The 26299-nt window shown below is 41.3% G+C and overlaps 1 protein-coding gene across 3 annotated transcripts in view; it reads left to right on the top strand.

The window, feature by feature from the left end:
- myo9aa (myosin IXAa) overlaps nucleotides 1-26299 on the top strand; it is a 111919-nt gene that overhangs the window by 51593 nt on the left and 34027 nt on the right. For 2 of the 3 annotated variants that reach the window (XM_041966814.1, XM_041966805.1), the window contains exons 3-11: nucleotides 8772-8866; nucleotides 8960-9022; nucleotides 10561-10660; nucleotides 12774-12824; nucleotides 15508-15605; nucleotides 15931-16057; nucleotides 17016-17105; nucleotides 21118-21234; nucleotides 22009-22143. In XM_041966814.1, the coding sequence (XP_041822748.1) occupies nucleotides 8772-8866; nucleotides 8960-9022; nucleotides 10561-10660; nucleotides 12774-12824; nucleotides 15508-15605; nucleotides 15931-16057; nucleotides 17016-17105; nucleotides 21118-21234; nucleotides 22009-22143 (876 nt within the window). The remainder of the gene's footprint in view (nucleotides 1-8771; nucleotides 8867-8959; nucleotides 9023-10560; nucleotides 10661-12773; nucleotides 12825-15507; nucleotides 15606-15930; nucleotides 16058-17015; nucleotides 17106-21117; nucleotides 21235-22008; nucleotides 22144-26299) is intronic. The other variant, XM_041966821.1, reaches the window with a different exon arrangement.

The raw sequence follows: 26299 nt of genomic DNA, 5'->3' as shown, positions 1-26299 counted from the left end.
AATGTTCACTTCCTTCTGACTAACTCAGGAGGGCTTTCTGAATGAGCCGAATACTTCAGCCGGTTGTAGCACTGATCACAAGGCCACTGCTTTCTCATTGTTCTCCTTTTATTTTCTTTCTCTCTGTCACACATTCGTCAGCCACCGTCTGGTGATTCCCAGACTTTTTTAAGGGAAAGCTGCTTGCTTTTGACAGTTGGATGAGAAGATTGGTACCACTCCTATATGTCATGTTATTTATGTGTTAAATAAACGGCTTCAGCCAGCAGCCGGTTAGCTTAGCTTAGCAGGAACACTATAAGGAATCAAAATCTGCCTTGATTTAATGATGTCCTTTCATGTTATAGCAAGATATTTTACATGTTATTATGACATGTTTTCTCATTATTATACTTAACAAAATAATTAAATTCCAAATAATCCAAATCATTAATTAGTACAAGAAGCATTTCTGGTTAGAACAAAATTATCATTATATATTATTTTGTAATTACAATTTATTTATTCAAGTAGGGGCCTTCAACTGTTTGTCCAAGGGCCAGAACTTTCTGAGTAGACACTGTGGGGGCCAGGCTTTCAAATAAAAGCAAAAATTAGGTCTAATTAGCTCATTGTTGTTTTGCCTTTCACTCTGCTGTTGACATCCTGTCTGCATGCTGTGGTGGATGAGTAGGTCTGGTAATGAATCTACAAAGGATAAATGAGCAATGCCTCTTCAGTGGTCACTCAATTAGCTTATTGTTCTTAAATGTTGTCTTACAAAATCAATGTTTTTTTGTTTTTGTTTTTTTTGTCAGTGCAATCAGACTCCAAAAAAACATGGACAAATTCATGATGATACCTACAGTCTAAAATGCTCAGCCAAGGAGGCAGTCAGTGCTCAGTACAAAACCCACAGTTCAACCACCAATGAATGAATCCTGATCTCAGCTAAAAACTCCCAGGAAGCAAACAGAAATACTCAGTTTGTGACTCACTACAACAGTTGGCCAAGAAAAATAAACCCAAGTGACACCTCTTGTGTCTAATAGACAAACTTTGTGATTCTTCAACGACTCAGTTTCCTCTGCAGTCCGACCAGTGTGCTGCTGTCGGCTCCAGGGATTGACCAGCCTGGGAGCCTGATGGTGGGTCCACGGAGTAAAGAGGATGGAGTTAGAGAGTAATCTGATTCTGTAGAACAGGTGAACTATGAATTCTGGACTTTTTGGCTCATTGCCAGGGGTTGGCAAGCTAATCAGCGATTACTCTCAGGATGTACTGGTCCTCTTTCCTCAGTGAGCAACATTAGCACATTTTCCGAAATCATTCATATTCTGCGAGCGAGATGGGAAGCTTTGGCGGACTGAGTGAAGCCCACAGGCTGCCAGTTCATGATCACTGCATTAAAGTTTTAATGAAATAATGTTATGACTTGATGTTTTCTTCAATAAATTGTTAAAATGTGAAATGATCCAGTCGAAGCAGTTTTGTGGAATACGGCAGGTCAGTGACATTTTCTCCTCACTGCGTGGTTTACATCAAGTAACGACTGTAATCTTATTCTAAAAGTGATGCGTTCAAACTGTTTTATCCATAAAGTAAAAAGCAAAGATGCAACCAGTCCGTCTCAGTGAGACGATGCACAGATATCAGGTTACACTGATTCCATACGTTTTAGCGTGTTGGTGTTTTTCCCTTCAGGCTGCAGTGTGAGATATATCACGTTTGATTCAAATACAGCAGCTGCTTGTTCTTACAGACACAGAAAGATGGAGTGTAAATGCACGTGACCACAAGTCTCTTGGACACAACAGTTGTCAAAATCCCCAAACAAACAAACACTGAGGTTTATGGCAGTGCATTCGAGCCTGATGCTTCGTGCCTGAGGCTGTTTGACGTCTATATTGCTCATTTCAGTGGACCATCAGATCTGCTCCCGGGGGTGTTTGAGGCAGAGTGATGTTGAGCTACTGAGATAGACAGGTTTTCTGACAGTAGCATCTAGTGCAGTGTGAATCACATTTTCCTGTTGCTTGATGGTTCACAGTGTGTTGCACGGACACTGTGCTATTTTTACCCATTTTAATTTAATAAGTTTGCAGATTTGGAACGATTTAAATCCTTATTATTAAGATGAAGACATTTCTAATGTGGAGAACGTTTATGCCACAGCTTGTCAATGCATAGTGCTGCTTTGTCTCTTAAAGTCTGTTAAATTACTGTAAATTAATACTTGGACATTTTGTTTTGGAGCTGGACATCAACTTTACCTCACAAATTGATTAATCAACAATTGTCAATACATACATGATCTGAATCACCATCATTAAACAAAGAATGGCTGTAAAAGCCAGTGATGACCAGCAGAAGTTTAGCAAAACAGTTCACTTCAGTTCACTCCAGAGGTCCAAAAACCTTAACGGGTCTCACTGCAGCTAATCAGAACAAACATATTAGACGTGATCTAGTATGGGAAAGGAAATATTCTGCATCGAGTAAGTAAAAATATTGATCACTAGATTTGTTATCATCAAGATAGAAGTAGTTGTTTAATGTAGTTTTAGCCTTGCTAGAAACTTGTCTCTGTGGGTAGTAACATCATTTGATTAGTCCGCCACTTTGGTCCAGACTGTGCTGAAGTGCAGTCTCAGAGGGCTGAAAAAAAAAAAAGCGTCCATATGTTTGTTGCTGCTATTGAATGGAGGAGAAAAGTAAATGTTGTCCGCTGACAGTTACACCTGTCCACTTCCTACATCAAACACATTTTTTAGGCATTGTTTTGACAGAAGCAGCCACTGCCAGAGCCCAGATCCCACTGTGCTTTCACTTAGCTGGGAGCCATGACAGCAGAAGCCCCCCCCCCGATTAAACAACCACACTGACCACAGTCCATTCTGGCCAGCATGACCTTAGGTGTGAGATTACAAGGATCATGGTTACGAATCAGCCTCTGGAGACTGCTATCTGCCCACACACGCTGTGACATATAACCATGATGCACGTCGGGCCGAGTCACCCGCCCTTTCACTCTGCTGTTGACATCCTGTCCGCATGCCGTGGTGGATGAGTGGGTCTGGTAACGCGCTCGGGAAAGGATATGAATCTACAAAGGTTAAATGAGCAATGCCTCTGTCGGTGGTCACTCAGATGCTTCGGAGCTACTGTCAGAGGAGGAATGCTAAAAATTTGGTGACACTTTCCTAAATCGGTTTGCAGTCAGTGAGCTAGAAGAATGCTGTTTTTATCTCATGGCTCATTTCCCTTAAGTAACTTTGAAATTCAGACAAAGCGTTTCTCTGTGGAGTTTGGGACCGTGGTGTCACATGACCTCCAAACACAAGCCAGCATGGAAATTCATTTGCAACCTCGAAGCTATTAATGACTCACTTAAAGATAATCCCTTTGTGAGTCAAATCAAGCAGGCTTTTGTTTGCACTTTCTGAGTGTGACCCCCCCGTACGAAACACTCCCAACTCTCTGCAGACTCGACAACAGGACAACAGCCTGTTTTCCTGTTTTCACTCTCCTCTCCTCTCCCCCAAGATACTACTGATGAAGTCATCCTCCTCTGATTAACGGCCATGTGTCTCTGCTCCACACTGCATGAGTCAGATCATGCAGAGGCAGACAGAGACCTAATTACCTCACTACAGACAGGAGCATTAATAGAATCTGAGCTGATTGCCTTTGTGTAAAGCAGCGCTGGAAGTCTAATTGATTTCCTAGAAGAAGTTAGAGATCTCTGCACATCATATTACACCCCAATGCAAACATTTATATAATGGCAAACTGGTGGTGGATTTACTGATCTTCTATATTAAGAGTTAGATGTAGTTAGCCCTGTTCAATGGATCAGCTCCCAATGAACTACATCTTCTTATTCTATGTTTTCACACATTTATCAGCTTTCTACAATTGTTAGTCTAAAGATTGTGGAGCAGTTTGAAAACACATTAAATAGTATTAAAAATAGGTGGGGGGCTGATTTTGGTATATTATCACAATTACGCAATACGCTATACAGTGATCCTTCGCTATAACGCGGTTTACTTTTTACGGTTTCGCTACTTCACGGATTTGCATCGTGCATTGTGTTCTGCATTCTGATTGGCTAAAAAGTCACTCCGCTTCTTCTCTACCTGTGCGTCAATAACGTTGCAGTTTAATATGTACACGTACGTAAAACAGCTTGCCAAAATTTACGTTTTTTTTACGTACGTGCAAATTCTCTTGTAATTTCGAGTTTTGCCTATCACTATGTTCTTCTCCCGAACCATCACACCTGCACCGCGGGCTTCAAAAGAAGAAAACACTGCAGAGCGGAGTCAGGATGCAGCGGCTCAGTCTGAAGAGCAGTGAAATACACCTGAGTCACTATTTGTCCGACTGTACTTTGTATTTTTTCATAATCATTTTTAATTTTCTCCCGTTTAATCCAATTAGTCGGGTCGCGGTGGGCGGTGCTAATCTCCGCAATTTGAAGCCTTCTGTTCACATCGATGATTAAAATTATTATTTGACAGCACAGTACAGAAGTTATTTGTTTAAAAAAAAACTTTTCTAAAGTACTTTTATTTGTGAAACAAATGCTTGAGCCAGTAAAATGGTTTGTTCTTTCTTTTCAATGTATAATAGAGTATTTAATTGTACAATAATTGTAAAAAAAAAATAATAAAGGTTTCTACTTCACTTTGCCTATCACGGGTTCTTTTTGGAACGTAACCCCCGCGAAGAACAAGGGTATACTGTAATAGGTCAGCTGCACAGGAAACCACCTCCTGCCAAACGGAGTCACTTGTAACACCTGAGCATCAAGTTCTGCGTTTGATAATGTGTGAAAATAAGTAAGTCAGTGAACAGAGACGTCAAAGTAGGCAAAGTTAAAAGTAATGGCTGAATGGTTGAATGGTTTGTGGTACAAATGCAAACTTGACCAAACCGTGAAAAAAAAGAGACCAAACCAACAATTCCAGGATGACTGCAATGAAAAACAGTATTTAACAACATCCACTTTTAGATAATCCCAGAGACAAAACATTGCAGCTCCAGCGAGCTGGATATACAATGAATTGTTCAGCCCAACCTGAAACTCATGAAACCCTCCTGGTTGAATCATCAGTGCAAAAGATGAATGAGTGTGTTAGAAGAAATCCGGCTCTTTGGTGAAAAGGTGAAAGCCCGTGTACATAAAAACTTCAGGGGGGAAGCAATCCACAAGCTTCAGGTTCCACCAGCGCCACCAACAGGTGGAAGCTACACATGACAGAATCTGCAGTTTTAAATCAACTCTGCTTTCAGTTCTAGGGTCAGTTTTGCAGAGACTATGTCATGTTTTGTTCCCAGCTGCATTGACAGAGTGTTTTATATTCAATGCGTCAGTGGCAGTGGCAGCCGAGGCTCATGGATACTGCAGTATTTTGAGTCGGCCGGCATGCAAAACTGCTGAGACAAGCATGATTCCTTAGGAACAAAGTTAAAATATTCAATTTCAGTTACAAAAAATTCAAATATTTTATTTTATTTTTCTTTCTTTATTAAACACGTTATGGATATTATGTGCTATATTAATAAAGTGTATTATTATTATTATTATTATTATTATTATTATTATTATTATTAATAATAATAATAATAATAATAATAATAATAATAATAATAATATTAAAACTGGTGGCCATAGCATATAAACCTATGCGATGTTACATTATCTCTGCAAGTCTTGTGTTTTTATGTTAAGTAACGCTGAGGATATGATTTAGAATATTATTTATTAATGGTAATAAAGAATGGTGAAAAACACCAGCAGCTGCACCTACTTTGGACATAACGGGTGGTGTTGATCAAGTTTTACTGGAGCTCACCTGGCAGGACAGTTGGGGTACACCAGGTAAAAACCAGTGGGAGCCACCAGAGTAACATATTCTAAATTGGAAAGAAAGTGCCTGATCCTAATTGGGATTGGTCAATAACGTGAGTGAAGGTATCAGAGTGAGGACCAGGAGAGCAGAAATGGAATCAGTGCATCTTTAGCCATAAAAAAGAAAATATCCCACAAAACGAATGTGATTCATCTTGAAAGCCACAACTGAAAGACATCCAATTAAAAGGTTTTCTCAAAGTGACCACATTATTCAACGCAACTGAAAAGTTGTTGATACAGGAATGGACAGAGCGCTTTACTCATGAAAACATTGCATCGGCCTTGGGGCATCCTCTCTGTCTGAGCTCCTCTGGACGGCTTTGACCGAGCCTGTGGACAGACACATTACACCCAGAGCCCACTGGCACCGTCTCAAGTCTGCCAGTGGTCTGCCTTTGGCTCAGTCTGCAGTCTGAAGCCAAGAAAAATGTTGTTGACCTGCTAGAGTAACTGAAGTGGTGTGAATCATGTCTGTACAAACAGTTTTGGCCCTGGTGTCCCTTTGAGTCTTTGCGACCACTGGAAGGGGAAAAGTTCCGCCCTCAGATACTCCACTCTGCTAGAGATCTGTTAGAATTTAGTGTTTCCGTCTCCTCACTTTACCTCGACCTGCCCTCTCTGCTTGAGCTTAAGTTAGTGACAGAGATTTCCCAGAATAACATTCGACAACTCCCATAGGAGAAGCGGCAAGAACAAATTTGCATTGTTGTGGGTTGTTTGTGGAGGCGAGAAGAGCAGGAGTGCAGTAAAATAATTTTTACAAGTTTGAAATCATAACTTTTCACTTTGAGGTCTATTTGGGGTCACTTTGGGTGAAAATCTGTGTATTGTTTTACTTTATTTTTTATTTTATTTTATCTTACATGTAAGAAACTCCACACCCTCAGGCGTCAGTTATAACATATCGTCCCTGCTGTGGTGAGATTTGTGTTTCTTCTGGCCTCACTGATACGGAACCAGCCAAGTTTAGAAAGAACACAAACTGCTGGCTGTAAAAACGTCTTCTTTTAACTATGCATCTTTTTTACACAGACCAGGTGGACGAATGCACAACTCCTGAACATAAATCAGCTCTCAGTATTTTAGTTGTTCCACATCCTGCTTCCTGCTGGCCCAACACTAAATGTTGAATGTCAAGCCATTCAATAACAAAACACTGGAAGGTCCAGTATCTGACTTGTCTGACCCGAGTTCCTCACCCTGTCTGCGAGCAGGCCGTTGTTATGAGCGCTTTAGTGCTTGGTTTTTACTGGCTGTCCGCTCAGGAAGTTCTTGCCACTTATGGACGCTGACTGATGGTAGTCTGTCCTCGTCTGACCTGTAGCTCCTCAACCAGGCAGGTTAGCCAGTTCAGAAACAGATGGAGTGCTGAGCAGAATACCAGCTCCTCTGGGAATATCGAATGCATCAGGCATCACATTTTAAACCCCACATTTCTGGATGTGAAGTGATATCATTGCTGTTCCTCAGTTTGACCTTGTGTGCTCTTTCTTTGTCCAGACTGCACAGTTGAATATGTTTTTCCACAGCCTCTGCCCATTTTAATGATTTGTTCAGCCTGGTGAGTCATAAATGAAGGGTTTATTGCTGTGATCCAGTTGTTTGAGCCAGGCCCTGCCAGTAGTAGACAGGCTGAAGTGTCCTGGGTTCCCCTGGTCCTGGATGATGTTTGTCAATAGACTCACAATCAGGCAGAGATCATCGAAGCCTTTCTGTGCTTTTGAGGAACGGAGTGCTGGTTTGATTGACAGAGTTTCGGTTTACATGCAGTTGATTTTTACTGAACATTTGTCCTGATTTATTTGCCTGTAGGGCTGCGTCATAAACCTATAGTTCTTCTAACTTTTGCAGAGAACTTAGCCTATGTGCCTTGCACGTTACCCTACATGTATTTGCAACTGAAGCGAATTATAGACCCTGACTCAGCTGCCATTGACTCATTTGAAAACACTTCTGGCTTACCGCTTTGCCTTGCAAAGCTTTGACTTGTTGTTTGTGGCTGGAAAAGACAACCTTATTTTTAATTCTGTGTTGCATTGCAGCAACGTTACTAACCAATCATGGCCCACCCGGAAATTCAAGTAAAATTTCATCGATGGATAAACTCCTTCACTCTTTGCAGGTTTATCTGCAAATTTGTGCATTAGTTTTAGTACAAAGCCCTATAATTTTGCTATTAGCTTGGCATTAGCTCTCTCCTAGCACGCTCGCATGTTGGTAAGTGGCGTTGGTGAAGGGTGGGGTCAGGGAGGGGTGTACTCCCATTCCACAGACGTAGGGCTTGGGGCAGCTCTAAGTGATTCAGTGAGGAATTTGTTTACTTGTGGCAGAGCTACAAATAACTGCAGGGTTTATATAGGGCAAAAAACGACTTCCCCTCCAGGCAGCCATACAACATAAACAGAGCTGTGAGGGGAAGTACTGGACCGTCTTATTAAAGCCTAACCACTACACATGTTCCACACGGCCACATGGATCCCATTACTCACTGAGGAGCTTTTTTCCATCGGGCCTGCTGGCCCCAAACCCTTCATCCTCATTCTGGCAATTTGTCTGCCTCTGACTTAAATAGATCTTAAAACCATGTTATTAATCTGTCTCGGACTGACGCTGTTCGAAACTATGTAAGAGGAAAAGCTTGCTCCGCGCCATCCAGGCTGACAGTGTTTCAAGACAATGTTTGGCACTAGGCCAAAGTCTCTGTGTGCTTGACCCACAAACAAATAATCCACACCTTAAATTGACTCAGAACTTGACCCCAAACGTCTGGCCTTAACCTGTGTGAACGATATGTAATATGTGGACTGTTTGTTTTTCCCAGTGTGTATTTGTTTTCATCTTACCACATCTTCCTCTCTTTCCCCTTCAGGCATTTGGGAACGCGAAGACAGCCCACAATAACAACTCGAGTCGCTTTGGCAAATTCATACAAGTGAATTACCAGGAGAGTGGCACTGTGAGAGGGTAAAGTAACCAGAGACAAATGTTTTTTTTTTTTTTTATTGTCCTAAAAAGTTAATGATTTGAAGCTAACTATTTTATTGTGCTTTTTTTCAGAGCATATGTGGAGAAATACCTCCTGGAGAAGTCCAGGCTGGTCTATCAGGAGCACAATGAGCGGTGAGCTTTCAGAAAAGCAGATCATAATCATCGTCTTAGAAATGCAAAATAAAAGTATGTCTCTTTGTTAAGCAGGAAGTGACCACTGCATTTATGAGTAATGGTTAATGTATACTAAAAAATTGTCAGATGCTGCCCTCCAGATTTCTGACATGCACCATGCTCAAAAACTTCTTATTAAGATTATCACACTGCTGCTCAGAAAGCATGTTTGAGTGCCCGAAGTGTGGTTCATGAAATGAGCTGAGCTCTAAAGTGGTGCTGACAGTAATGTGCTGGACTGGCTGTATGGGGTGACGAGGGTTAACCTCACCACGGGGGCCGACCGTGGGCCCCCTGCGTCAGCCACCTCTTATTGAGATGAATTGCTGACTCCAGGCCCATAAAAGAGGTCCAAGAGGACCTTGGTCGTACAGCTGCTGCACACTTTGACCTCTAACCTCTCAGCTGCAGCTCAGTGCTGTCAGAGAAGAGTGCATGCGTGCATACAAACACATGGACACACAAAGTGAGATACATGAGCTGTCATGGGTTTTTCTTTTCAAGTTTTTGCTTTTGTTTTAGCCTCTTGAGTAAGTGTCTGTGGCTCTACGGACTCAGTACAGCATATTGGTCTAATGAGTATTGGACTGTCGGTGGTCGACGAGACATTCACACTAATCTGATGTTTCATTAAGCATCAACTTTTGAGGGGCTACAAATGACTAAATTTCCATTTTGTGTTTTCTAGTTGAAATTAACATGCTAACAGTACACTGCTGTCATTCTAACTTACTAAACATTTGTTTGTTACCTGAATATGATCATTGTAAGCATATCACTAAGCTAACTGTTTACACGATAACATGCTGAACATTATGCTAAATGTTAGCAGGCTGCAAAGCTAACAATAACGGTATTAACATCCTGCTGTTGTTAAATGACATATTTAGCAACAGCATATTACTAAGCTTACTGTTTACACGATGACATGCTAAATATTGTATTATCAATGTTAGCAGGCCGCCAAGCTAACTGTACACATATTAATGTTGAGCTGTTGCTAACTAACATTTTAATATTTAGCTTGGTAAAGTAAGGTAGCCTAAATATTTTATTCTAACATTAACTACTGTGTAACTACTATTTTAGCATGTTGGTTCACTAGCTGTGAGCTTCCTGCTAACATTAGTAAGCTAACATGCTGTTTACAGAAGGCATGCTAAAAAATTACCTTTGTACAGTGGGTAAACTCTTTTTATTTAGCTAACCTCATCATTATAGTTAGTTAAAATAGTAAGGTTTTCTCCTTTTGTAATTTTGTTTTGTGTTATGTGGATAAAAACTTTTAGGCCTTTTTTTAACACTTTTATAATTTCTTCATACTTTTGCTAGCCATGACCTAACGATATCAACCAGGAAATACTTTAGTTCTATAATTGCATGTTATTCTCATATAAAACACACAAAAAAGTCAGCAATAAAACTAGCATTTGTTATCAGTTTGAATTTAACTAACCATAAGCGTGTTTTTTTTTGTTCTTCTTCTCCTTTTTTAGGAACTACCATGTGTTTTACTACCTGCTGGCAGGAGCGAGTGAAGAAGAGAGGAAAGCCTTTCACCTCAAGAAGCCTGAAGAGTACCATTACCTCAGTCAGGTGGGACCTTTGCAGTCAGACACTGTTCATTTTAAGTAGTTTATTTGCCAGGTTTTGTCCCACCCTGGTTTTCTGCATGTGTTTTTATGTAATTGTTGAGTTTTATGTTATGCGTTCTGACCTGTTTGCTATAGTTTCATATAGGCCTGTTTGTATTTGTGTATGTTTGTGTGTGTCTGTGTTGTGGTGATCTGCCAGCCAACCACGTACAGTTGTTTCTGTCTCTCTAAACAGTGAAGAGAGAGAAATCAGGACACAAAGGAAGCACATTCCACTGTGGGTGGCTTTCAACACCTGCTGTGTAGTCTGTCTCTGTCACAGACACACACACACAGACACACACACGTATGACCTGTCACTGTCTGATCTCTCTCTGAGACGGTTTTATTTCAAACATCTGTGTGTGTTTATGTTCATTTGATTGTGTTTTCACGTGTGTTTTGTGGGTGTAGCTGCATGTGTGTGGGTTTCACGTACACTTTGGTCTTCATTTACCTTCGACACATGCACTCACACATCCTCACACCACCGACGACAAACACACGCAGAGACGCAGTTAAAGACAAAAACGGCGTTTGTCACTTGTCTGTGTTGCTTGTGTTGCCCACAATGAAAACAGGTCCCTCGTAGCCACGAAGGAAAGCCACATTAAACACAAACATGCACTCATTACACGTATGGAATGTGGATGTTGTGTAAAACATGTGGGGTCTCTTCCTGTGAGCTTTGACAGTCACGCCAAGACCAGGGACACGCTCGCCTCCTCCAAAATCTTTACGCCCACGCAGAAGCGAGCAGGGAATTCCTTCCATTCCTCTCAGCCACTGATGTGCACATGCAAACACACAAACACACATGCATGCATAAATACATATACACGCTCTTTCACCCTGCACTCTGTCTCTTCCTCGTTCTCTTTCGGCCTATTCTGTGGGATCGACATAGAAAATTCACATTCTTGCACCAGCTTGAGCTCTTGCATGGATTTCACAACCACGCTATTTCACATCACACTATATTGTTTACAAGCTACGTAAACATGTTGCAGTTGTGGATGTTTTTTTGTCTTTTTTTTTTTTTTTTTTTTACAGACTTTCACTTTCATGCCTTGGTCTTTAGCCACGACTTAGTCCGCATTTTGCTTTGAGGACCACACCTGTGCTTTTGCATCTTTTGATTGACCCATTAACCACAAATGTGCATTTAACTGGCCAGTGTCCAAAGCAAGCCAGAAGTTTTTATGTTGATTTCCTGATTAGTTCATCTAAATTCTGACTTAAAATGATTTTGCAGAGACTTGATACCTTCTTCAGATGCTTGAAATTTGAAATCTATCAATTATAGTTTCCTTAATAAATTAAACCACCATAGTTACATCAGTATCATCTCTTGTAAACAAGAGTCTTATAAGTGGTGTTGCATTTAAGGACATCCTGACTGAGTCTTGCTGGGATAAAAAGGATCACGTGAATCTCGTCATTTATTGCAAAGTTTTCAGATTTTCAGAGCAGCAGAAGATTTTTAAAACAGTTCCAGCTCACAAACTGGAACACCGTGCAATGCAGTTGTTACTTTAACAGAAAACAGACGATGCAGACTGTGATAGATTTCATATCTCAACTTTAAAGAGTCTGCAAGTTGGCTTCACACGTTCACGAACGGACATCCGTGACTTCCTGGAATGTAGGAAATCCATCATAAAAACTCCTGGTATGCTTTAAAAATGGTCAGCTGTAATGTTAAGCCCATCATTCATTCTGAATCTTTAATGTGCATGTGTGTTACAAATGTGCAGCTCTCGTTCCGCCCTCTGACGCTGCTTTACGGACTTGATGTGTCCCATCATGACGCGTGGTTATTGTTTCGAGCCCGTGAATGCTTTTTGTATGCATGCATCTCTGTCGTCAGCGTATTTGCCTTTAAATGTGTTGTATGTGATGAACAGAGCTGCAGAGTTCAGCCCCTGCTTGCGTCTTAACAGCACGTCCTTCCGTCGCTGTTAGCTGCACATAAATCTGCGTACATGTTTGAGTGTACAGTATGTGTTGTCATTGGAATGCCGCTGTCTAACCGTAACCTCGCCCCCCTGTGAACTCTGCCTTAACATTTCCAGATGAAGTCAACCCACCAACTGCACTGGGACAGTTACTGTGAGAGTGAACCGGTCAGTATCTGTGCCGCAGCTGTGTCTGTACTGTCCGTGTGTCTGTACGTGTTGGAGAAACGTCAACAAGTAGATTTTCAGTCACCTGAGCACTTGCAGCTCAAGCCAAGCCTTCCCTGTACTGTTGCCCACCTCCTCCCTGCCCTCCTCCTCCTCCTCCTCTACTCATTTCGTTGCTTTTGGATATTTCCTGGTTCGGTTTGGGTCGGGTGTTTATTTTAGCTTTGTTTGTTTTTGCTTTTCCCTGTTGTGTGCTGCTTCTCTGAGTTATGTTGGTATGTCTAGTCATATCCTGGCCACTGTAGCTGCCTGTGTTGCTGTAACCTGTGTGACTTTTTTGATCATTGACAGCGCAGTTTTCTTTAAATCCTCCATGCAGAAGACGAGGTCCTCACTAAGTTCCAGACAAACCACAGTAGAAGGCGTGACTCCTGCACTCTATTACGGTAGCTTAGTATGTCTCAAAGACCTGGAAAGCCATCAGTAAATATAGGAATTTGTTGCCAGACTTTCTGTATAATTTATATTAAATTTACTGAATGACGTTTGGCAAAGACGCTGACAATGCTGCAGACTAAAGACTACACATTAAGATCAAATTAAGATAGACACTTGGCAGCAATCAAACGACTGAATAACTTCAGGAGGTGCAACATGTGCGAATGTGCAGACGCAAGTGTTAGTGCGTAGATTAGGGACACAACACAGAGTAGGATAACTGACTCGTTACAACCATAAGCTAAGGAGCGAGCTAGGCTTCTTTCTGGAATCACCACTCCTGAATAGTACATAATGGATCGCAGCCACAAGACGTGTGAGTGCCCCATTGTTCACTCACTACTTAGTGGCTGAGCTGCAGTATATTTACATGCTTATACTTCTGGGTTGCCACAAGCTATTTGCCAAAAGACACACCCTCGCTGCTCAATCACTGCATCTCATTCAGATCGTGCTCGTCTGTCTGCAGCAGAAATGCTGTGATTGAATGATTGATTGGAAAAGCTCATGCACACCTTCAGTGTCTTGTAGACAGGTGTGTGGGAGGTACTGTTCATAGTCAGTGATCAAAAAAGTCTTCTCCTCTCTGTGATTTGTGTATTTTTTTGTGGTGGGCTTTAAGGTTTCTGTTTGTTAACACGTGTATGTAACAGCTTGAGTTATACTTCTTCCACTCTTTCTGTCTTAGTAAGTTAACTGTATTTTGAATGCTGATAATACTTTGAGATGCTCAGTGTAGTTTATGTTAATGTTAGTGAATAGAAAATGCTGTAAATATGCAGTGACTTATTCGCCCTGCAGCAATGGGCTATATTCGGAAGAATAGATTTGACAGTTTTTCGTTTTTTCTAAGCACAGCAAGAAAAACAACTATGTTATTACATGTAGGCAAAGGAAATATTATTCCAAACTGATGTATTTTAATAATTATGATGATTTTTTAAATGTTTTTATGTTTCATTTACAACATCTGGACTCTTCAAACACCTTTTTACTGTGCTGACAGATTGTTTTCTCTGGAAAGAAATTGAAAGCTAGAGCAACTTTTTTTTAAGAATAAATGTATATTTCCCTGCCATGGAAATGCAACACCAGAGTCACTAATAGGTCAGCGTGAGTTTCTGCCATGAGAGCAGAGAGCGAAGGGAGGCAAGAAGGAGGCACGCTGGTATAAGTGTGAGTCTCATGTTTTGAGTGTTTGTCTTTCTGAGGCCTTGGTATGTGATAATTATGGCAGCCATAGTGGAATGAGCCCATAAAGCAGAAAGCAGACCTCACATTACGGAGGGTGCATGTAGTGAAAAAGACTGTGCAGTTATGTAGTTACATCAAAGTATGTGCTCACAGTCTGGGAAAGGCTCTTCCACTTGTCATAAACAACTAATCCAGATCCAGATTTATCCACAAGTGTGCTCTTTCTAATGTGCATGCGGTTGCTGAATAATATTTCTGTTATTTAATACAGGATTTTAATGATTTGTGTTGTTTTTTTTGTAATGATCCTAGTCTCTTTGTGTTGTCAGTATGAACTGCACATGTATTTTATGTACTGTGTAAAAAAATGTGCACTTGCTCATGTGAATTTGTGCATTTAAGCGCCTGTCTGCACACATCAGTGTTATTGCATCGAAACAAGCTCCTCCTGTGCCTCCTCTCTGCTAGTTTAGCTTGTCGTCCATCACTCAAACACAGGAAAACCTATGAATTGCCGCTCTTCTCGGCCCTTTTTAACCACCTTGCCAAATTTCTGTGGATCGGTTCAAAGGGGGAAGCCAGGCCGGTTTTTCCACTACATGAGCAGAAGCTGCACATGCTGCTGTTCACGATACGCTCTGCACATCAGACTCGAGTGTTGCTGTTCCGCTTGGCCGCCAAGCTTCTTAATGATAGCTTATTTTAGTATGAGTCACTCATTTCGTCTGCTTTCGGGCCACTCGGCTGTTCTTTGTTTCAGCTGCAAAGTAAACTCAAAAACTATTTTAGGCATCTTTGCTGGACACTCTGTAAACACTAAAAACATTTGGGAGCTCTGTATGTCAACAGTCTTTAGTATGTCCATCTAAAACCTTCGTAGAGACTTGACATAGTGGCTCGTCAGTTGCTCTTTTGGCTTCCAGGCCGGTGTGTCGTAACAGCTGCTGCTGGCCTGATAACATCCGGTTGCTGCTTTTATTTTTTTTTGCAGGACTGCTTCACAGTGGAAGGAGAAGACCTGAAGCATGACTTTGAGAGACTTCAGCTGGCCATGGAGATGGTGGGCTTTCTTCCTGCCACGCGCAAACAGTGAGTGACGCGCACACGACCGCAGTGAGCGTGTGATAAGATATGATGGCTTTAACTGAAATGGTCCCCCGGTGACAGATTTGGGGTCACAAGACACAGTACCAATAAAAGTCTCCTTCACCTCAGCCTTGCCGGTCACCACATGTTCAAGTCATCATCGCCACGAGAACCATAATGTGAATTTCAATTTTATCATTATTTCATTCAGTCTGTACTCATAAAATCAAAAATAAAAGGTTTCCACAGACGGAGAGTAACTGCGGCTACAGTTCCACAGTATTTTCCAGTTTGACGTCTCTTAAACGTTTCCTGAATTGCTGTCAAGGATCTTCTCCCTGCTGTCGGCCATCCTTCACCTGGGCAACATCCGCTACAAGAGGAAAACCTACAGGGACGACTCGATCGACATCTGTAACCCGGAGGTGCTGCCTGTCGTCTCAGAACTGCTGGAGGTACTGCAGCTACTGTTTGTTCAGATTAAAAAGTGTGACACGATGCACCTGCTCTCACAAGTCCACACAGATTGGAGGTCGTGGTCGATGAATGGGTCAAACACAGAATTGGATGAGTTTTTAGTTGTAGTTTTTGGTCAGTTTCAGCAACGAAGCTGATCCATTTAAGAAACAATCCTGGTTTGGGTGTAAATAGCATTGCCTAAAAAAAGGTATAGTCCCCAATCTTTTCAATATTAGCACTTTATGTAAAGGTTTGGTTTGGATAAAATGCTTCTCCTCTATTTAGATTTTCAGTTATCCACTCGAAACTATGCACACAGACACTTTTCCATTTGTTGCATAAACGAACTCCAGCACTTATTTTTACACTGGGATCTATCTGTCTGTCTTCCAGTTAGTCACCCAGTCAGTCATTTTCATGTGTTCTTCAACAGGCTGCTTCTGCGTCATTTCAGTGTCTACCATTAACATCACATACTGTGTTATCTTTGTTGAGTGAGGCTGGAAAGGTTGGGGACATACAATGGATGCTACTCTCCAGCCAAAGGAGCCTGAAGTAGTTAATGAATACAAATGGGGCCTAATATTTACATTTTAAGTGACAGTTGGATATTATCTTAGTAATGTGGTTTCAGTAGTGTATAACCTAATTATTGTTTCTAGATCATTGGCCAGTTAGGTACTGGACTCTCATAGTTTTCGCCCCTGCCAGGATGTTTGTGGCTCAGTGACACTGATAAGGAGAAAACTGTAGATCTGTAGATTTTTAAAAGCGCTAATTCCAGGCTGTCACTCTAAAGCACTAAAACTCTGTCAGAGATGACTGGAGTGGAAAGTGTCAGATTTCTTTTGAACAAAACTCTCCAGTCACAGTACACATCATTGAAAGATGTGTTTGTCATCTTTTCAGTGGAGGCTTCACTCACAACACTTTCTCTCTCACTGCCATGACCAGGTCAAAGAAGAGATGCTGTTTGAAGCTCTGACGACACGGAAGACGGTGACTGTTGGAGAGAAGCTGATTGTTCCTTACAAACTTGCCGAGGTGAGACTGTGCTCCTGTTGTGCTGTTTATATATATATGTGTGTATTTATATATATATGTGTGTGTGTGTGTGTGTGTGTGTGTGTGTGTGTGTGTGTGTGTGTGTGTGTGTGTGTGTGTGTGAATACCAAGCAGCATCCTCCGGGGCTGAGAAATGAAGCCAATGCTGAAGTGACAAAAACCGCAGTTTCTCAAATGGCCACTTGAGGCTCCAAAAGCAAGTCCATCCCCATAGACCTCCATGTTGGAATAGCCACCTTTACTGCAGATATACACATGTTTACAGCCTGGTACATAGAACTGTTTTGCTCTCCATAGAGCTCTCCAAAGTTATGCATCATTATGGACATGCCCGCTTGGAGTGACAGCTAGCTGCTAGGTTTTCATCGAACAGGCTTCATTTCATCCTCAGCTCCACCCACGCTGCTCCTCTTTGCCCATTTTTTAATTGATCGGAAGTTTAGTGAAGTCAGCCACTGCCAAGATGCTGGCAGCCAGAGCCACTGTCACTCAGCTTCACAGTGGCTCTTCAGAAACCTGTGGGTAGCATCAGAGAGTCCATCTTTCATACAATCTACGGTAAATACAGAAAAGTGCCCGTTTGTTAAAGTCCTTACAGGTGAAAAACAAGTCTGCTCTCAGGTAGAAGTAGACCAGGCAATACTGCATTATGCTTTAAGTCCACGGTCATAGAAATAGTTAAAGAAGTTGTGCGTAAAAATCAATGTCCTGCTCCGGTCTCCTGCACAAGTTTGTTGGCCAAACTAAATTTACTCACTTCTCAAGGCCGCAACCTTTCTGTAAGTGGGCCAACATACAGCGTTATGCCGTATAATTGGTTGTGAGACCTTGTTGAAAATCTTCTCCACAACTTTCCCTCCTCGCCATCCATATTCTAACATGTCTCGGTCGATGCTTTAGAAACAGGAGATCACAGAATTCTGTATTTGCTGTCTGCGCTCTTATGGATTTGCTCCTAAATCCTACCGCTGTCAGTAGTGCTGCTGCGTTTCCAGCTTTCCAAAGTGATCGTTCCCTATTTTATGTTCACGCGCCATCGCATCCAGAGGGCAAATAAATGCTGTATTGTGTTCAACCAATTTGTTGCTGTACAACCGAAATGAACTAATTGTGAAGCAGCTCCAAGCAGAGCTCAGAATTCGCAGTGGCATTTGAACGTCACAGTTTTCTGCCCTGCACAAACACACAGAACAGTAGCCACAGAAGCAGGGATGCAAACAGTGCTACGCTGAATGATGCTGAGGGTTAAACGTTAAATGGTTTTGGTGCATACAGCATACTGTAGTTTGTATGATTGACTTTTTTAAAGCTTAGATTAATTATCATACTCAGTCGTGCTACTAAAGGCATTTTTCCAGCTCGTCTCTTCAGTCTGACCCAACCATGTTTTCAGGACAGGCTGCACCGGCTCCAGATCTCCCTCCCGCTCTCTGTGTCCCTGCAGCTTTCAGTCTGTGGACACACATGAACACACTCTTAGAAACACACATGCGTGGAGTCCTTCAGTGTGTTCGGAGGGAACGGAAGGCATTTCAAGTCCCTCCACGGTTTTCATTGGGACCCCTCCTCTGAAAACAAACACGTGTCTCGGTCTGTAGATGAGAGCCATCTGAAAAGAGAAGAGGGAACAACACGGATGTAACATGCTCGTCAGTTTGAATCATGCTGTCTTGCACACAGACTCTGTTAACTTCTAAACTTGCCGAGGTGCACTATTATTTCATATTTTAGTGATGTCAAGTGTTAAACATTTGCTTGCACACATACAGTGAGCTGCGTTCAATGATGTTCTTGTTTTTCCAATACAAATTGCTCACAATATTCACTCAGGGAATCTGTATCTGCAGCGTTTTACCACAAACTCTCTCAGAAGATGGTGGCTTGTTGCACACATTCCCTTAAACAGCCCTCATAATGGCCCGTTAGATATTAAGGAGGCATTTTCATATGAACAAACAGTGATTGTTTTGGTAGTGCACTGGGTGGTCTCTGTGTAAATATTGCTCTAACAGTCACAACAATCTCATCGCCTGTTAACTGAAATCATACACGTGAAAACCTCAAAGAAATCTGAGCGTTTGGGTAATGAGTTTTCCCCATTTGGTCAAAGTAATGAGGCTCCGAATGTTTTAAGTCCGACTTCCTCTAAATAATGAAAAGCTTATGGGTCATTAGGCCGCACTATGTATGGAGTGCAAAATAATATCTGTCCTGATTCAAGGAAGGCATATTTGGTCTGAGGCTGCTAAAAATATCCTGGTTAATTATTTAGAAACTAAGGAATTTTAAGTTTGAGTGGTCACTTTATGGTTTATTTTGTTTCTGAAGACCAAGGTTCACCTTTGCTGCAGCAAGGTCAAATCTTTCCAGCGGATACAGGAATTAGAAAGTATTCCTCAATAATTTGACAAGGAAGATTTGTCAGATAATCTCTGTGTTTATGAAAAAACGCCCAATGTGGATCCAGCACAAAGGGCAGTTCATGGATCTGATTCTGACTAACGCGGCATAAGAAGATAACTTCATCTGAATATCATCTCTCATGCCTAAAATACATCACGACCTGGTAGATGATGCAGTGTGTGCCATACTGGGATCGGACTGCCAGATCTCATGAGTCAACCTGATGAGTGTTAGGGTGGTTAATGACTTTAATAGCGGCTCAGGGACGTCCTGCTGTGACTCAGTGCAGTTTGCCAGCGTGTCTGTAATGTTACTTTCTGTGCCAAGGCTTCAGTGAAGAATGTCAGTGCTCGAGCGTCGCCTAGTTTGTCCTGTTTATCTGATTTTTACCTTTTAAGATAACACATAATGCATTTTCCTTTAAGAGCTCTGAGTGCGGTTGCTCCTGACAGTACAGGGATGACATGATTTACACTCAGGCCGAACTAGAACTGTTTGGTTATAAAGGAGAAAAATAACTGTCTGCACAACTTGAGACCTTTTGAAGTAACTTTTCTCAAACTGGGCGAGTGTTGTCTGTTTTTTTTAATGCTGGGTTTATACAAAAGTGCAGTGTTACAAGGCCAGGCTCTAATGTTTAATACAGATGTGCGGAACGATGAGCTTCAGCGGGGGATGAAGGAATGATGTCTGGAGTTGTATCAAACAACAGCTGGCACCTAAACTGCTGGACTCAAACCTCTGGCTCTGCACAAATAAGCATCAGAAACTTCATGGAATATTTGGACTTCTGGGGATTTATGCTTAGTTGCTTTCTTGCTGAGAGATAGATGAGAAGAGCCACACCACTCTCACATCTGTACAGTAAATATAGAGCCAGTTAGCTTAGCTTTGGATAAAGACTGGAAGCAAGGGGAAGCAGCTAGCCTGGCTCTCTGCAAAAGTCACACCCTCCAGCAGCTGTAAAGCTCACTAACACGTTGTATCTCATTTGTTTATGGAGGGTTATGTGTCACATTATTTCTTAGTTACATAACCCTCCATAAAACGACCTGTTACACGTCAGTTTTTTTATGGATTAAACAAATGAAACGTGATATGTTAATTAGTGAGCCTCAGCTAGGCAGATTTTGTTACCCTCAGATAGACCCATGCTAGCTATCTCTACCTGCTTCCAGTTTTTGTGCTAAGCTAAGCTAATTGGCTGCTGGCTGTGGCTTTATATTTCGCATACAGATATGAGAGTGGTATCAATCTTCTCATCTAAGTCTCTGCAAGAAAGCAAATAAGTGTCTTTCTAGAAATGTCCAACTATTCTTTTATGGTATCACTTTACAAAAACTTACAAAAACTCTACAAAAATACAGTTAGATGATAAGGAGACAAATTCAAATAGAAATTAGATACAAATAAATAAAACATATATAGTAAAATGACATTTTATGAAAATTTAGTGTCTCTCCTGTAATACTGTGCTTGGAAAATGTTATATCCCTCGTACTTCTCTTCTTAATCAATCATTTGTTGTGAACTGAGATATTACCAGTGGGAGTAGCACTGAAGAGACCCTGAATGTGTCCCCCTCCAGGCTGGTACGGTGCGAGACTCCATGGCCAAGTCCCTGTACAGTGCTCTGTTTGACTGGATTGTCTTCAGGATCAACCACGCTCTGCTCAACGTCAAGGACCTGGTTGAGACCACTAAGGTAGGACGACACACACACATCGACTGTTACAATCGTGTGTGCTACCCTAGACTTAAACTGCATAAATTAGACGTAAGCTCAAGAGATGAGTTGCAGTCTGAGAGATTCAAGCAGAGAAAAACTCAAAATATTAACTGTCACTTTAGTCCTGGCTGCACCATCACCTTTACTCCCTTTGAGGAACTGACCACTGGAGGATACACACCTTCAAAGGCTTTTTTCTGTTTGCTTTCACACCATCAATAGGAACCCTGAAGTGACGTAAGCCTGCCGGTGGTCGGCATAGCAACGTCACTCCTGTGCCACATATGACAACAGCAATTTGATGGACATTTGTCCATGGTTCGTTCCATTTTTTAAGCCTATTGCTAGGAGCTGCTGCTTATACGACTAATGATGCGCATGACTTTAAAATTATTAGGAGCCGTTGCTGCATTGGTTCATGTGTGCAACCAATCAACATACACTTTAATCTGGGCCAATCACCACCCACTTAGGCAACCTAAGGATGCTCTGTTGCTAGGTAAGAGCGAAAGAAGTCCCTCAAAACGCTGTTATAAGAACTCAACTCAGTTGTTGGAGTGCAGACACAATAAAACTGTTCTTAGATGAAAAATGTTGTACAGTCCAAAAACACCTGCAGTCAACCTTCAGGTGGTTCAGTTTCTGAGGTTTTTAAGTAAAGATGTTCAGTTTCAGGAACCAAAACCATGATTGATAAGCAACATTTTAGAATGAAAGCTACATATTCTGCATGTTGTGTTCGTTTGTCAGATCTTGTCCATTGGAGTGCTCGACATTTTTGGTTTTGAGGATTACGAGAACAACAGCTTCGAACAGTTCTGCATCAACTTCGCCAACGAACGTCTCCAGCACTACTTCAACCAGCACATCTTCAAGCTCGAACAGGTAAGACGTCTCTTTAATAGTTTTTTTGTCAGAAGGTTGACAGCTCTGAGGAAGTGGCCTCCTGTTAAAGGTTTTTCACCAGGAGCTGAACTTCTGAGCTACTGTAACACTGCAGCTGCTGTTTAACACATTGTAGATTTACCCACTTAAGTTCTTTGGCTGTGACCATTTCCAAGGAAACGCCTCATTCTTATCACGCCACGCAGTGCACATACATTGCAATGACACTGAAACAATGGAGCAGTTCTCCGTCACATTAAGCCACGGGGTTAGTGGTGAAGCTGACCGCTGTATGACTCAACGCCTGTGGCCACCCCGGCTGAGGATGCATGTTCTCTTAAGTGAGCTGATTAACTTCAAAGGGCTTTTGAAAGTCATGATCTGCCTGTAAGTTAAACATTGTGTTTACTTTGGGATCGACTGAATCAGCCGCCTGCCTCGACATGTTTGAGGGGCTTTCATTCAGTTCTTGAATTACACCGAGACATGAAGGGCCGCGGCCTCGCTCGCTCCTGTTTTGTGCAAAGGCATTTGTTCACAAATCCGGTCTTATCCCTGTGTCGTAAATATGTCAAGACTTACTGTATATTGTAGGTTTATGTCATGAGGGGAGTCTTCAAAGAGTTCTTTGTTTTGCAGGTAAAGGTAAGTAAAATACAGAATTATTGTGCTGTAGATTAACGACTTGTCACATTTGTTCTTCAGTTGATCTGATGGGTTTAAGTAATGGCCCCAGAATTACAGTCTTAAAGCTGCATAAAGCAAACAAGATGTCAAGCTTGCATGTTTTAATGCAACCTCTGCCGTGGAACAAACGTGAACATGCCATTTACACAATCTTTGTCCACAGATGCTTCTGTATAGTTTAAAAAATATCTATGAATGTAGAATGTTCAAAGCTTTAAGCATGCAGTCAGTCAGCACTTCCTTTACCTCCAAACTGATAAATCTTTTCCCTTTCTTTCTTGCTTGTAAGCAGTTATACTTAAATACATGTTTGGGATCAGACCATTCAAAAACTTAAATTTTCAATATCTTTAAAGGTAGAATTTCAGCATTAAAATGTCTAAAAACACCTTTTTATAGATCTGTGTTATACTTTATTCAAAGTAATGGCGGGTTGCATTTGGCGTCATACCCACTTTACCCCATTTGTTTGCTACAACTTCCAGAGAAACACATAAAACACCAGATGATACATCAGTGATTCGCTGGCGAATGTGACTAAACGGAACGTAAATAAAACTTTAAAGCATCACCGTGCCTGCGAACATTTCTATCGGAGTCACATCAGATGGATTTTCATCTTCACTGGAGGTCGGTTTACAATGAAGACAACAACTCCCATGATCCCACACTACTTCACAACTCAAACTACATCTTTTGTTATTATTTTGAATAGGAGACCCCTAGTGGCAGAAACGACATACTGCGCGTTGAAGTGCTTCATGGTTGATTTTTAGGTATGCTGAGTATTATAATAAAGTGATATCTTACTTCTTTGCAGTTTTCTCACTCACTTGGAGACTTCAGCTTCCAGTATTTACTTTTTACAGTACTTCCTGTGCTACTGGTCGCTGCACTAATCCAGGTCATAATAGATGCAGCCTCGAGCAAAACAGCTGCCAAAGTGTTCTTTTCTTTAAAGGCAGCCTGTTTTTTCTCTGTGTTGTGTTGTACTTGTAGTATTTTGTGATGAGATTGCTCGTATGTTTTTTAATTTCATGCGTCACCATTTTCCTGGAGGTCCTATTGGATTTCCATGGACCTCCAGATTTTGTCTTGATGTCATCCATTACCCGTTTCTTCCTTTTATTAACAAGCAATTTCACACCCTAGTTGTGCTGCCTTCACAAAATTGAAAGATGTATTCAAACCCAGAGGAGGAAGGGGGGACGTCAAGAGTTTTCACAGGTCTTTAGGGGGTCTAGAGGACAGAATTACTGGATTTTCTCTGGAAAAGAAAATAACTGTTATGAACGCTGTAGAATGAGATCAGGAAAAACTGATGGTGTGACAAAGTGGCTGCACATGCACATTTCTAATTAAGTTTCTTTGAAATTTGACAATTGATGGCACTAACATGTATTTGTCTTCTATAGCATTTAATTGCTTTGTAAGTCTTATTTTAAATTCTGCACCCATACACAGCGTGTGTGTGAGTGCAGATGTTTTGTAATTGATTGCTTTGTCAGAAGGTTGAAACCCTGCAGCAAAGAACCATTCGATCAGATAAGTGCAGAGCTGATGTCCATCCACTTCCTGATGGGTAAACCGCTGCTTGCATGCAGGACGCACATCATATACACATTCAGCTGTCCGATCAAGCTAAAGTCACTGCAAGCTGCAAAGGGCAAAAGTCGCACTCGTGACAGTCAGCTGAACCTTTGGCTTGACTGTACCTCAGTCCTCACGCTGTACCCGTTTATACATTTTGTCATCGGCGTTGTCAGCTTTGCAGCCACATCTCTATCCAGCCCTGACACTTTGGTTCAAAATGTATTGACTTCCACAACATCCGCTTCCTCTGCATGTCAACAGGCTGTGAAATGATCAGTAAATGTGTTATGCATTGATCGCTAATGTTTTCCATGGATCAAACTGCCACTACAGTTTTTAAACCATGTTTTTTTTTTTTTTTTAACCAGTCTTTTTTTTGTTGAGTTCTCAGCTTGTTCTTGAAACTCAGCTTTGATATGATAACAGATGATTAAAGCTGCACCATGGACTCGATCAGAGGAAACTGGAGCGGTTAGGGTTCATAATGGCCGAGGTGCAGTAAAGCATCGGTTGTGTGTGGAAAAATCGATGTTCACCGCTGAGGCAGCCTGAAAGCCTCTGAAAATGATTCAACCAGGATAGTTTGACCAAGTGCTGGCATGCTTCATATTTCCGCTGAAGCCAGCTTCACACCCTCGTCTACAGTTACAGTATATTTCCATTCATCTGTCGACCAGTGAGTCACTCTGTTGGAGCGGTTAGCAGCACATTGATGGTCATTTAAAAGGGGGAATAGTACTTATTTTCTTCTTTTACTCTATTTTCCAACCTTTTCAAACAACCTCCCTGCCAGTAATCACAGTGTTGAAAGATATGAGATGGAAAAAGAGAATGTCAGTATGATTTGTTGTTTTATTATTTATCATCTTTTTTTACATTACACTTTCCCTTTTGCTGCTGTAACACTGTAAAGGATATTTATATTATGATGCTGCAGTGTAATGACGATAGAGTAAATGTCAGTTTGACTTCAGACTGAATTTGGCTCATCTGAGATGGTTAAACAGCTATTATCCAACTTTAAAATCTGTCAGCGTGACGGTGAGAAGGAAGTTTTCCATGTTAGAAAATGTAAGGAAGGAGGACGCTAGTGGTAACTAACAAGTGATGGTAAATTTAACCACGTCTTTGCTCGTCGATACCAGCTACACAGAATATAAATCCCTCTCTACATGACAAACAGGCACAACGCACACGTTAGTCACTTATTAGACCTCAGTTCTCTGTTTCACTGAATAATTTATGATGCTCATGTGAATACAGCCCCTTTCAGACGTGCACCCTTTATATTAATACGACACTAATTCGACATGTTGGTCTCGTGAAGTATTCAAATCAAGTAAAAAGAGCAGAACTACTCTAGAAATTCTCAATTCCAGGTAAAAACTGCAGGATTGTAATTTAAAAAGTGAAATTACAACAGCGTTATGTACTGTAAGCAAAATGCATTCGAAGTATCAGAAGTAAAAGCATTCACTTGTCAAGGTTACCATTATTATTGATGCACAAACATGTAAAAAGTACTTTAATGTTACAGCTGGTTGAAGTAGAGCCGGAGCTCTGCGATGTAGTGGAGTAAAAATATAATGTAGCGTAAAATGGAAAAACTCAAGTGTTAAAGTACCACAAAATTAGACTTATACAGCGCTTGAGTAATTGTACTTAGTTCCACCAATACTTGATTTTTTCCATTTTATGCTTCTACTTCGCTACATTCTGGAAGCCAGTATTGTACTTTTTACTTCACTGCAATTTATTTGTCAACATTAGTTGCTAGTTACTTTGCAGACGTAGATTATGCATTAAAATGTTAATCAGATAATAAATTATGGCGTATTGTTATGCATTAAACTACCCGGCAGTATATAAGGCAATT

The sequence above is a fragment of the Chelmon rostratus genome, chromosome 1 (genome assembly GCF_017976325.1).
Source record: "Chelmon rostratus isolate fCheRos1 chromosome 1, fCheRos1.pri, whole genome shotgun sequence".
NCBI lineage: Eukaryota > Metazoa > Chordata > Actinopteri > Chaetodontiformes > Chaetodontidae > Chelmon > Chelmon rostratus.
This window is presented reverse-complemented; position numbering and strand designations above follow the sequence as displayed.